The 14,268-nt window shown below is 35.8% G+C and overlaps 1 protein-coding gene across 1 annotated transcript in view; it reads left to right on the top strand.

Moving 5' to 3' along the window:
* LOC102496530 (amine sulfotransferase) overlaps positions 1–14,067 on the top strand; it is a 15,528-nt gene extending 1,461 nt beyond the window's left edge. Inside the window, exons 2-4 of the mRNA XM_027766910.1 lie at positions 4,315–4,464; positions 6,091–6,299; positions 13,906–14,067. Coding sequence (XP_027622711.1) covers positions 4,326–4,464; positions 6,091–6,299; positions 13,906–14,052 — 495 coding nt within the window. The 5' untranslated portion in view covers positions 4,315–4,325 and the 3' untranslated portion in view covers positions 14,053–14,067. The remainder of the gene's footprint in view (positions 1–4,314; positions 4,465–6,090; positions 6,300–13,905) is intronic.
* The last annotated feature ends 201 nt before the right edge of the window (positions 14,068–14,268 follow it).

Raw genomic sequence — 14,268 nt, forward strand, 5'->3', positions numbered from 1 at the left:
TATTCTCAAATTTTTGTGCCATTTTCTCAGTCTTCGTGGTGTATTTTTCTAGGCCAGCCATTTTCTCTTCTATGTCTGAGATTCTATTTTCTGAATGATCTAGTCTGCTTTTAATACTTTCAAGGGAGATTTTGACTTCCTGTATTATAGGCTTTATCTCTAACAGTTCCATTTGAGTCTTCTGTAAAGTGTGTAATTCCTCTTGCAAAAATTTCCTCATCTCCTGGAACTCGTCAACTTCTTTCTCCTTTCTCATTAGCAGTTCATTGTCTCTCTTCTCTTCCATCTCTGTTAGCTTCGATATTATGAATGCTCTGAATTCCTTATCAGACATTTCCATGATTTTCACTGAACTGCTTGTGGATGAAGAAGAGTTACTCTTTTCCCTTGGAGGAGAGATATTTTCTTGCATTCCCATGTTTCTTGTGGTCCGGTGGTGATTTCTTGTCATCTGATGGATGGTGTGTTTTTTTCAAATTCTTGAAGTTCAGTCTGAATGTTCAGGAGCAAGCAGACAGAGGTGATCCAGATTGTCTTTGCCATTCTGTTGCGATAGCTGGTGCAGCAGATTCAATAGATATTGAGGAATACTTTAACTCACGCTAGCTTATTTGCTGGAGGCTGAATTATCAGTAGAAATTCTCCATTTCCCATGTGCCCTGAAATACTTAGTTCACAGTAGCCATGAGGAATCATCTTCTAAAGGCCTGGCCTCTCCTGCTACACTAGCTTGTTTGCTGGAGGCTGAATTATCAGCAGAAAATCTTCATTTCTCGTGTGCCCTGAAATACCTAGTTTGCAGTAGTCATGAGGAATCGTCTTCTCCCTGCATGTTAATTGTAACAGTGAATGTGAATGGATTACTTCAGGTAAATCCAGTTGGATTAGATAGTGCTAAGTGAGCATGGATAAGAAACATGAGCCCTAGTAGAATTTCAAACTCCCTAAAAACTTCATCACTAATAGTGTGGGTTTTGCATGAATAAAAAAAAAAGGGCAAGTGAACATCATCAGATTTGTGCATGTCAGAGAAGTTATTAATGATTTCATATTACAGGTTTGATTCATATATTCAGAATCAGACTTTTTAAACAGTTGAATTATATAAACTCACCATAGTCCAAAGAGATTAAATAATAGAATTGAAGAAACATAATTAGTTACAATTGTCAACCTATATTGTTTTGATTGTATGTGAGCATATTAAATTCTTTCATTGCATACAATGCTACCATAAGGTGAGAACATAACATTTATAAGCTATTATGCCTACACCTTCTCAGTACTCCTCAATGAGCAAACATTAGTACTGGGTAGAGTGTTGGAATGAAAACTTCCTGGCACTGACTCTTAGGAAAGAATACAGAAGGCTCTGAGCACAGCTGCCTATCTTCTTTAGGGAAAAGGTTGAGAAATCAATTGTATAGAATATGCCTGTTTCTTCCCACAGAACATGTGCAAAATTCAAGACTGGTGAATTTAAAATTGGTTTATGATCTTTATTATACTTTACTAATGGGAATAATGAGGAACCTTGAATGAATATGTAGCTGTCTATAGACAGACTATGGCATAGCTTATATTGCTGGTAATTCTACAAGTTCCTCTTAATTACTTTTCACAAAAGCCTCTACTATATTTTTGAGATTTAATTTTATTTGTTGTTATTAGTATTTTAATTTTATATAGGGTTCTCTCACCAGAAAGAGAGAGAGACAGTGAGAAACAGAGAGAAAGTACAAAAGCAAGACACCAGGTCCAGGACTTGAACCATAGTCAGTCATGTGGAATTCAGTGCCTTAACCACCATGCCACTTGATGACCTTAAGTCTCAACTGTTTTTGTGAGCAGCACTAGCCTTGAAACACTACACACTCTACTGTAACTGAAATCAGTTCCGTTAAGGAGAGGTTACAATTCTATTTTATGATCTTTCCATCCCCTGAAGTAATGTCTCTAAAGCCACAGCCCTGGAACTGTGCATGGGGATTTTGGTATCCACTTTCAGAATGATATCAGTGCTTAGATGTGGGTGCTTTTAAATGGGTGGGGTATGAGAGGAAGAAATGTATTCGTACTGAGGTTTGTAATGTTTCCCTCTTTTGCCACGACAATGGCTTATCAGGGTTCCTATAATGTGTGTGTGTGTGTGTGTGTGTGTGTGTGTGTGTGTGTGTGTGTGTGTGTATGTGTATTCACACTAAGCTTAGAAAGGGGCAAGAAAAGGAGCAGGCTGGTGTTGAAAAACCAGATACTACTTGTTCTTACCAAGTTTATTAGATTTTCTTGAAGAAATATTTCTTCAGTTCCTGGTGCTCTTGCAATCATTTCTAGACTTTAAATATGAGTATATGTATATGTGTTTGTGTGGAAATGTATGTATATATGTTTATACCATTTTCACTGTGGCTTCCATTAATATTTTAGGAATTTTTTTGATATTATGCCTATATCTTGTTTCTATTTCAACTGCCAACTACTAGTCCTTGAAGCTGTATAAATAAGTATAAATGAATCCTGTCTTAATCATCTAATCTATTATGGCCTAATAGTGATTACCAGACTCCAACGTTTTTCTATATTTTTCAGTTGATATTCTAGGTATGAAGTTTCACTTCTCCATTACTATTATTTTAATTTTTAGTTATTTAAAAAATACTCATGAAGTCTTTTTATATTCCATTGTTTATATTAGTGCACCCCATACACTTACGAAGCTACTATTAGCATTACCATAGATCTGTTGAACAAAAGTACTTCAAACAGATCCTGTGTTCTTTTGAGATGTTCCATGAATCTTTGAGTATTTCCTTACATTTGGTATAAGAAGTTTCAGGCTTATTTTTCTGTATTAGCCCTGCATTGGGACACATAGCCTAAAACTCACGTTGTTTTTATGGATAGTAATAAGAAGAAAGCAAGATTTTGATTTGAAGAGTCCTTTGTATTACTATGATTTTGTTGCATTTAACTCACAAGAAGTGCCTAGAAAATTCACATGCGCATGCACATATATATATATTTGTAACTATGTATGTGTTTATGCAAATATTTATCACATTAAATAGAACATGTTTGTATTTTTAATTTCAATTCATTACCTCAGATGTTCTCTCTAGCATTACACTTTTCTAAAATTGCTTACTAAAACTATTTTCCCAAGGAAACACCAAGTAATTATTTTACATTTCTTCTACTCTTCCCTCTTTGGTCTATTATCTCTACTATCAACCTCTTTAGCCCCTCATTACTTTAGCTGTCATAGATTACGTATCCCAACAAGGATTCATCTACTGTGAATCCTTCTCCCTCACATCCCATTTCATAGGGCTTTGGAGGTACCCACTTTGCTGCTTCTGTGTGGCAACTATTTCCCTTATAGGGACAATATGTGGATTCCATGCTGCTTCATAGTGGAACCTATGCCACTTACTTTTCTGTGCTCCTAGATACCTGTTGGACTTGGGCAGTGAAGTCCCAAGACCATGAAAGAAGGTGAGAAACAGGTAGTAAAGAGGAGAGAATAGAAGTTGTAAAAGGAAGGCTTTTATGTCTTCTCGTAATGTAGTTGCCTTGTATTAACTAAATTGAAATAAGATATTTAAGTGACAAAGCAAACATCTGCATGCTTATGATAATAAACAAAGATAAATACAAACCTCCAAAGTATTTGAATAAAATTTCAATTCAAAAGTTAAAATAATACTTTGTAGTTTGCATTTATTAAAAGTAATTTGGGGGAGGGACTGGGTACTCTGAAAGTCTGACCTAGATAGGAGAGTGCTCCTACATATGCCAGGCATACATATGCTTAGTATCTGGGGCTGGCTGTTTCTGGGAGTGTATCATAGTGCTCAGACTCACAGAAGTTTCTTTCTCTCTCTCTCTCTCTAGCTTTCAAAAGAAATGAATAAGTAAACTTGGGAACCAGCAGTTAGCGTAATGGCTATGTCGCTGGACTCCCATGTAGTCGACCGCGGTTCGTGTCCCGGACCCAGTGGCTTAAAAAACTCACGCCGGGCGTGTGTGCGTGCGTGCCCAAGATCCCAAGAGGAGAATGGAGGAAAAGGGATTGCGGCATGACCATCCCCCCTGGGGGGTGATTTCTTGCTTTCTGTCTCTATGTCTCTCTCTGTCTGTCTGGCGAGCGCACGTGCCCTACAGTGAAAATCTCTCAAAAAAAAAAAAAAAAAGAAATGAATAAGTAAACTTAACAAAAAGTTATCTAGAAATATATTATGTATAATACCAAACTAAAACTAGATAGCTTGAGTATTATGTATTTAATTCATTGCTTTCTTCTTTTAATTGCAGATTTCTTAATAATGGAAAAAGAAGGAGAACTATTAAAATTCAAAGGATTTTATTTTCAGTCATCCGTAGTTGATTATGATATTTTAGAAAAGCTGGAAGACTTTGAAATTAGAGATAATGACATTTTTGTTATATCCTATCCCAAATCTGGTAAGCTGGACATATGTATAAATCCCACAGATCCATAATAAATTTGAAGTAGGAATATTTGTATTAAGATTTTTCACAGATTTGTGAATGCTGCACAATTTGGGACATGTGTCTGTAGCGAAAACATTCAACATCTGAATTTTGAGAGCATATGAAAGCTGTAATATTAGGTTGTGTATACATTCTCATGAAGTAAGTAAGCTTGTAGAGTAAGATATGGCTTCCAAAAGCATGTCCAGAAATGTTTTTTTAATTAATGAGATTTATCTATGATGAAACTATTAATGTACTTGTATCCATACTACAATTTCTTATTTGTTAGTATGTCCCCTTAAGGAACAGTTTAGTATTGCTCAAATGGACACCATTCAGAAAGACACTGTATACATGACAACAAACTGCCACACCAATGTACCTAGTTTTCTCTGTGTCAGTTTTAATGGATCACTAATCTTCACTTTAAAGTCTGCTGTAAAGTTTGTCAGAGAAAGAAGGCCAAAGGCAATGAGAGAAAGGAAAAATTATTTTCTACTTGCACAGTCATTTTTATACAGAGTTAAATACAATTTCTGAGAAGTTTGGATTAACTCCAGAGTTTGTGGTTTGATTCAAAAATTGGAGAAAAGACCAGGAAGTAGGCATCTCACAATATTTGTTGAATATTAATTAGGAGAAAGTAAGGTGCTAAGAGAGTGGGCAAAGTAAATACAATCCCCAACTTCTTAGTAATTTTTAGCTAGTGAAAAAAATTCTTGAGTCATAGAGGACTGTGTAAAGAAACAAAAAATTTGAAGACACATAATTTACCTGTTAAGAGCCCAGAGAGTATGGAACTTCACTAAAAGATAAAAAGCTAATTTATTTATTTGTATAACTAATAGTTATCGAGTCCCTACTGTTTGTTACACACTTTCAAGAGTAGGAACAGCAAATGCATCTACTTTTCACCAGAATGGGCTCTACAGTTATGTGAATTGAGAGAATATATTGTTACTACACATAGTGGGTCAAGAGAGGAGGGATATGACATGTGATCATTAGGAAGTAGGCCAGAGTTCAAGAATTTTTTAGATCAAGGTAAGCAGATTGGATTTCCTTCTAACTTTAAGGCATGGCACTTACAAGATTAAGGTAGGCAACTTATATTACCGAGGTTTTGTTTCAAAATAGTAATTCCCATGGTTATGTGGCCTATAGAACAGTAGAGGTAATTAGTGTGCACAAGGCAAAATAATGATAAACGTTAGAGCTGAAAACGCCTTTTACTTAATTTGATTATTGCATACTGTGTACATACTCTGAAAAACAACTCTGTAACTCACAAACATGTACAGCTATTCTATGTAAAACAGAAATTACAATAATAGTATTTTTAAAGAAAAAAGTACATATAGGATGAAGGATAGAGACTATTACTTCAGGAGTCTAGATAAAGGGTGAGGGTAGTTTGGATATATATGTAGTTTTTCCTTCTGAGCTTAGTATAAACTACTGAACCATAGAGACAAATGCAAAGCAGGTCCCAAATTGGGAAGTTTAACAACCAACCCCCCACATTGAAAATAATACAATAAATGACATTGTTTTTATTGAGATGTTTAAAACCATTGCTGTTTTATTTTATAGGAACTGTTTGGATTCTGCAAATATTGTGCTTGATTCATTTCGAGGGCTATCGTAATAAAACTGACACAAGGCCTTTGAATTTAAGAGCCCCCTTCCTGGAGTACAATGTTTCTCACGTTGACTTAGAGAAGACGCCCTCTCCTCGAATTATTGGTAGCCACTTACCATATTATTTGGTACCAAGAGGACTGAAGAACAAAAAAGCGAAAGTAAGAAATAGAAATAATTTATCACACTGTGTTTTTCAAAGGAAAGTATTGCCTTAGTGTATTCACACTAAGCTTAGAGAGGGGCAAGAAAAGGAGCAGAAATGATAATTGCTTAGCTTAACGTCTGTTATTATGAGCATTGCTGTTGTGGTAGTAGCATTCTCTGATTTTTAATTATAATGTAATAAAATCATATTTTGTTTTAAAGTAAAATGAAGCCATCAATAAAATAAAATACCTCTAAAAGTACCCAAAAAGCAAGGATATTTTTTATCATCATTCCAAACCCTTCTTTCCACAATTCTCAGAAATTCTTCTAGAAACATTTTCAGTAAATGTTTTATAGGTTTTATGCTCGTAAGTCTTTCTTATCTTTAGGAAAACTTTTATATTTTCAGTTTAAAACATTATGTATTGATTTCCTGCCATGAGTATTTTGTATAACATTTACATTTTCTACCTCTTCCATTTCTTCATTCTTTCACATCAGCTGATTCATTTTAACTTCCATTTGCAATGTATAATAGCACTCCTACACTTTATTCACTAATTAGTGCTTATCATTTGAAAATTATAGTTATGATTTCAGTGTTCCTTTACCAGCCATTACGTTTGTCACTTAGTTTTCTTTTCATCCTTATTAAAGTTTTTTAAAATGTTATTTATTTAATTTTATTTATTCATTCATTTATTTTAATTTGACCAGAGAGAGACACACACAGAGAGAGATAGAGAGAGAGAGAGAAAGGGAGAAAGGAAGCCCCCAGTTCTGGGATTCGAATCGTGGCCGGCCATGTGGGAGTGTCAGCACCTTAACCACCACGCCACCTGCTGGTTCCCCCATCCTTATTAAAGTATAATTGACGAGAAAAATATATTTATTAATGTTGTTCAATATTATGATTTTTTTTCTTTTTGGGATGGAATTTTGCTATACAGCATTGTTTGCTCATTGGAATGATAGAGACTGAGAGAGAGAAAATGAGAAATCACCCTCAAGGGGGTTGGCTACACAACAATCTCTTCTCCTCCATTCTCCTCTCAGGACCATGGACATGCACACACACACACACCCAGCGTGAGTTTCAAGCTTCCGAGTCTGGGACTCAAACAGTGGAAAGCCAAGTGGGAGTCCAATGCTTTAACTACTACACCATCTGTTGACCCCCAATGCTATGTTTTGATATGTGTATACATTATGAAATGATTAAGGCAAAAGATCTGGCTTACTTTTTGTGGCGAGAATATTTAAGATCTCCATTCTTAGCAATGTTCAAGTATATAATGCATTACTCTTATTAAATGCAGTCACCATGCTGTACAAAAGATCTGTAGGTCATAACTAACCTAATACAAGTTTGTATATTTTGACCAGTACCTCCCCGTTGTACTTATTTTTCCTTAGTACTGTCTACTCTCTGCTCCAGTGAGTTCTACATTGATATGGAATGAATTGAATGTGCAGATCAGTTGGAGAATTATAGACATCTGAATAAATTTATTTTTTCCAATTTATTATCATGTATTTTCTCCCGCTTACATGTGTCTCCTTCAATTCTATTTCTCAATTTTTCTTTAAAACTGTCTCTATTTTATATTATTGAGGTTGGAAAAGTTACTTGATATCATTTCAATCTTTTAAAATTAGCTAACATTTTGTCTTGTGGCATAACAATGTGATCGATCCTGGAAAATGTTTCCTGTGTGCTTGAGAAGAATGTGTATTCTGTTTCCATTTGATGTAATGTCTGTTAGGTTTATGTGGTCTAGAGCGTTGTTCAAGGCCAGTATTTTGTGATGAGTTTTCTATCTCTCCATTGTTGAAACTGGGGTGATAAAGTCCCATACAATTGTCATAGTACAGGTATCTCTCCCTTCAGACCCATTCATATACGTTTTACATTTAGATGTAAATATGTTGAAATGTAATGCCAGAGAGCATGCGCACTCACTAGACAGACAGAGAGGAGAGAGGAAGAGAAAATAAGCATGACCCAATGACACGTGACCCTGCAAACTCCTCCATTTCTCATCCATGATGGGATTTTGGGGATGGTTTCATGCACCAGGTGTGTTTCGCAAGGCTCCAGGGCTGGAAAAAGAAAAGCATTATGAAATTATAAATACATCATGCAGAAGATCATGTGGGATCCAATTCCATTAATCAGCAGGTCATAGAGCTGGCCCAGGTACATATAAATTTATAATCGATATATCCTTTTAATGAATCGACCTCATTTATATTAATTAGTGAACTATGTTTTTCACTATTTTACAATTTTTTAATTAAAATTTTCATAGTCTGCTCTTTTGGTTTCCATTAATATTAAATATTTAATTCCACTTCTTCACTTTCATTTTATGTGCATCCTTTGAGGGGAGGTGAGTTTCTAATGTTTTTTTTCTGTTTATCATATTTTGAGAGAGAGCAAGAAAGTCCAAAACAGGCACCCATTAAAAGTTCTCATTACACTCAACACCCCCAAATCAGCCTTCCAGCCATTCTGTATCAAGCACATGTGTGAACCCATACATACATATATGCTTCAGGTTGATCTGGAATCCAACTGCTGTCTTCCATGTAACTGCAGCCTTGCAGAGTGGCATACTATCACTTACAGACCATGGCTTGCTCCACTCTTTTTCCACGGGATAATTGACTCCATTTAAGTTCAATGTAATTACTCTGAGATAAGGGCAAAGGTAATGCCAATTTTTAAATTTGTTTGTGATGATTTTGTACAGATTTTTTTTCTTTCTTCCTTAATACTTCTTCCTCTTTTTCATTTGAGTTTGGAAATGTTCCTTAGGCCTCATTTTTTTTTTTCGAAAATTTTTTAAGACTGGGTTTAGCTTTTCCTAAATGTTTTGGATAGTTTTACAATGCAGCCATCACAGCTAGGTTTTTCTTTCTTGGCACATTTTTCATTACACATCCGGTGTACTTAATTGTTATTTGTCTCTTCTGTTTTCTATTTCCCAAGGAGTCAGTTGTGTACAACTGTATGCTTGTAGGAATTTTGTCTATTTATTTCATGGTTATCCAATTTGTTGGTGTGTATTACAATTGTCTCTAGGATTTTTTTTGTAGTTTTGGGTTTGATTGTAATGTCTTCTCTTTTGTTCAGATTTTTCTATATTTGAGTATTCTCTCTTTTTCATAGTCTACTTTAAGATTTGTCAATTATGTTGCTTTTCAGAAAGCCAAATAATAGTTTCATTGATCTTTTCCATTGTTTTTCCAGTCTATATTTCATGTATTTCTCCTCTGATATTATTTCTGTAACTATGCTTAGTTTTTAATTTTTTGTTTCTTTGCATGATCAATTTAAGTTGTTAACATAAAGACTTCATTTTTTTAAATACTTATTTATTTTATTTTATTTATTCATTCATTTATTTTAATTTGACCAGTGAGAGACACACAGGGAACACAGAGGGAAAGTGAGAAAGCAAGCCACCAGGTTTGGGACTTGAACCATGGTCAGCCATGTGGGAATGACCAGTGCCTTAACCACCATGCCACCTGCTGGTCCCCAAGACTTTATTTTGTAAATGTAGTATTTGTCAAAGTAAACTTCTTAGAAATATGATTGTTACATTCAGTAGTTTTGGTATACTGTGCTTCTATTTTTGTTTGTCTTAATGTACTTTTTCATTTTAATTTTTACTCATTTCACCTACTGTTTCTCCTGCTGTGTGATTGATTTCAAGTTTCATATCACGGTTGTCAGAAAAGATACTTGCTCAATATGAGTTCAGTCTTATACATTGTATTCAGAACGGGAGAAGTGATTTGGTGTGTTGTAATGATACACAGTGGTTGAATGTAAGAAAATAAAAAAATCATTGAATGACATGATCATAAGGGGGACCACCAGCACAGGGAAGTTGTAAACTAGATATATATGCGTAGGACATAGTTAACTTACAGCTGAATTTAGATTCAGAGGATCTCTGGGAATGCCTGAATATGAACCATTGACACTAGTCAATATAAAGGCAGTGAGATTGATAAAAGGTATTTGTGACATATTACTATTGCAGACCCCTGGGCAAATATGTCATGAAAGGTTATCAACTAGCATAACATGCTAGAATATGTGAGTTTGCCACGTGACTAAAGCAACATAAATTTCTACCAAGAACTTCTGCCTATTTCATCTTACAGATTTTACAGCCTCTGCCTGGAGACTGAAGCATCATGGTGCTAATATACATCCTGGGACCTTTTGCCTGGGTGTCTCTCTGACCCCCAGTGAATAACTGTACTCTCTTATGCTGGGTGCCCCATGTATTCTGTCTCTAAGTAAAAGTTATTCATTCTCTGCTTAGTGAAGATTCCTTTTTTTTTCTTTTCCAGAGAGGTTTTTGCAGTAGGGCATGTGGACTTGCCAGAAAGAGACAGAGAGACAGAAAGCAAGAAAACCTCCCAGGAGTTGGCCACACCACAATCCCTTTTCTGTTCTCCACTCAGGATTTATGGTTTGCACACACACACAAATGGCATGGGTTTTAAGACACCGGGTCCAGGACTCAAACCATGGTTGACTATGTGGAAGTCCAGTGATGTAATCATTATGCCATCAGCTGCTCCTCAGAGCTTTCTTTTAAATATCTGAACTTGTGAAATCTTTGCAGTCTAGAAGACTCTACTAGGTACTGTTGTTGTGAATAATGATGTAGAGAAGTAACAGGAGACTAGAGATGGTACAGTCAAAACTACACCTGTAAAGGAAATTATAGATGGTCTACGACTCAAAGTACCTCATAAAATGACAGGGAGAATAGAGAGTGAAAAAGATAAGTGAAGCTAATGTGAGCAGACAAGTTTAACATTTGGTGAAGGAATGAATTTTAGGAAAATATAAGATGGTAACATCCATGAAAGTTAAAATTTATTGGAGATTTATTTTAGAGTTTCACATTTTTTCCTTTCAATTTGCTATTGAGCATGTGTGCTCATGGAAGAGGAACGCCCTCCTCTCACATTCTCTCTAGTATCCACGGTAGCTCTCCATGGCTATATGCCTTTAGTTTTTGCCATAGCGTGCAGACATTCAAAATATATTGAGAGGGAACACACAGTGTCTCTTTTTCATAGTCTGGATTGCTTTGCTTAGCAGTAAATCTTCCATATTCATCCACTTTCTATCAAATGCCATGGTCTCTCTGTTGTTTTATGGCTGAGTGTTTTTCCATAGTGTATATATGCCACACTTTTTCAGTTCACTCATTTATTTGAGGATATTTGGGTTGGTTTCGTGTCTTAGTAAATGTGAATAATGCTGCAACCAGCATGGATGTTTACCCATGTGTTTTTTCTGACTAAGTGCATTCTTATCCTTTGGGTAGATAACAAGGAGTAAAATTGTAGGATTATATGATAGTTCTATGTGTAGATATTTAAGGAATCTCCATATTATTGTCCAAGTAGTTTGCATTTCCACTAACAGTGTAGGAGAGTTCCCTTTTCTCCACAACTTTACCAGCAATTATCATTGTTTATTTTATTTTTTTAATAATTATTTTATTTTTAACATTTATTTATTTATTTATTTTAATTAGACTAGAGAGGGGCAGAATGTGAGAGAGAGGGAAAGTGAGAAAGCAAGCTGCCAGACTGGGACTCAGCCATATCAGAGTCCACACTGCCTCCAAGGCCCTTATTGGATATTTTTTAATCTTAGTCATTCTGACTGAGGTTAAGTGATACCTAATTGTAGGCTTCATTTGCATCTCCATTAGGCAAGGGATGTTGAGCATTTTTTTCAAATGCCTTTTGGTTCTTTACGTGTCTTCCTTAGAAGGTTGTCTGTTCAGTTCATATGCCCATCTTTTAATTGAATTGAAAACATCATGGAAGCTTGCTGAGTTACCTATATATTCTAGTTATCAGTCCCTTATCTGAGGCACAGTTTGCAAATATATTCCCCAATTTGGAGGGTTGTCAATTCGCTATAATTGTTGTTTCTTTTTCTTTGCTGATGCTTTTTAAACTGATGTAATCCCATTTCTCTTTTTGAGATTATTTCCTGTGTTTCAGGGTCTTATTTATTTATTTGCAAGAGACATTTTTGTTATAGTGCCTGTGCACTTGCCAGAGAGACAGAGATGAAGCAGCAGAGGCGGCAGAAGGAAAAGCCACCCTCCATGGGAGATAGCTATGCTGCAATCCCTTCTCCTATATTCTCCTCTCAGGATTTTGGGCACACACACACACACTTGGCCAGAGTGACTTTTATGTCTCTGGGTCCAGGACTAAGACCTCTGTTGACCACATGGGAGTCCAGCGACATAATTATTACATCATCTACTGGTCCCAATTCCATTCCACTTTTTTAAAATTCAAACACAGCACCAGCTCTCTTGGGGAGCTCCTAAGGCTATTTGGGGTTCCCTTCTTACTCCAAAGGGTATTGGAGTGTAGCCAGGAGGTTCAGATCTTATTTTGAGCTCTGCTAGAAGAAAAAAAAAAGAGTTTTAAGATAATCTTTAATACCCTTAGCCAGCATAATGTTATCTACAAACCTGAGTATTCTCTACATTTTAACCTTATAATTGTTGGTCTTGTGCTGTTCCTGTTTAATATCAGTTCCAAGACCAGAGTTGGCAAAGGTTGTGCCTTTCCCAGTGAGGCAGGGAATTGGAGTGATCTGTAAAAGCTTTGCAATAAGATCATCAACCCCTGCAAAAGACTGAGGAAGTATATGGGAGTCTGGCATAATTAAGACCAGTAGGTGTACCAGATGTATTAAAAAAGCGATCAGCTTACCTGCCACCACAACGTTTACACTGGGTTCAGCATTGGTGATGGTTAAGGTGGGGTCTTCCCATACCTGGCACTGACAATCATTGGTAGCAAGACTTTCTGGCTTTGAGAACCCTGGTTCTCCTGAGGGCCTTGGAGGGGCAGCCTCTAGATGTAGTGCTTGGAGAGAGTCTGACTTCTAATGTTCTTGTAACTTATACACTGGACATGGCCCAAGTGGAGTCATGGTTGAAGACAGGCTCCTCTTCAATGGCCTTCTTTGCCACACTTGAGGTTTGGTCCCCACTGGCAGTCATGCTGATGGTTGCTGTGTTGTTTTCTTGTCGCTGCCCTGGATGCAGTGACAAGTTGAAATTTAACCTGATCTCTGTTAAGTTTTTGTTTGTCATTTTCCTCCTCTCAATTGCTAAAGACTTGAAAGGCTATCTAAATAAGGTCTTTTTGTGGGGTTTGAGTACCATCATCAAGCTTTTAGTGTTTTCTGTTTGTTTGTTTGTTTATTGTTTGTGTGTTTTAATGAATATCTGGTGAGGATTGGGAAATAAAGTGAGTATGTTTTTTCAATTTGATGGACAAATTTTGAAGAGATTTACACCTGTGTTCAGAGTTATTGCTTCTGGTCAGAGTCTTTTGTCACTGTTGCTCTACTTTATGGCATGCTCCTTTGGGGTCACACATAGATTGGCACCATTTATACTCGATGCCTCTCACAATCCTCAATTGATAGAGTATTACAGATTGAGGTGGATCTATATCATTCAAAAAGATTTAACTTGATCAAGTAAAGATGTTTTATTTTTCTAAATATGTATCTGAACGTATATTTTCTTGTAGATCATTTATATGTGTAGAAATCCTAAGGATGTTATGAATTCATTTTTTCACTTTTCAAACATGCTGAAAGTATTCCAACCAACAAATACTATGGAGGAATTCATGAAAAAGTTTCTAGAAGGAAAAGGTAATTTTTTGGAATTTTAATTTCTATCAACGAAAAACAAATAGAATATTTATAAATTATGTTTGCCCCTGAGGAAATCAAAATTTGCCAGCTAATCTGTTGAAGATATACTGAAGGATGGTATGGGGCAAATTTTATACCATGTTTATACATAATTTCTCTGTAAAAATAAATAGATAATTTTCTAAAAGTTAAGGCCAACCTTTCTGAATATCAGAAAATAATTAAGAACTGTC

Source organism: Tupaia chinensis, unplaced genomic scaffold (assembly GCF_000334495.1).
Source record: "Tupaia chinensis unplaced genomic scaffold, TupChi_1.0 Scaffold143787_1, whole genome shotgun sequence".
Lineage (NCBI taxonomy): Eukaryota > Metazoa > Chordata > Mammalia > Scandentia > Tupaiidae > Tupaia > Tupaia belangeri.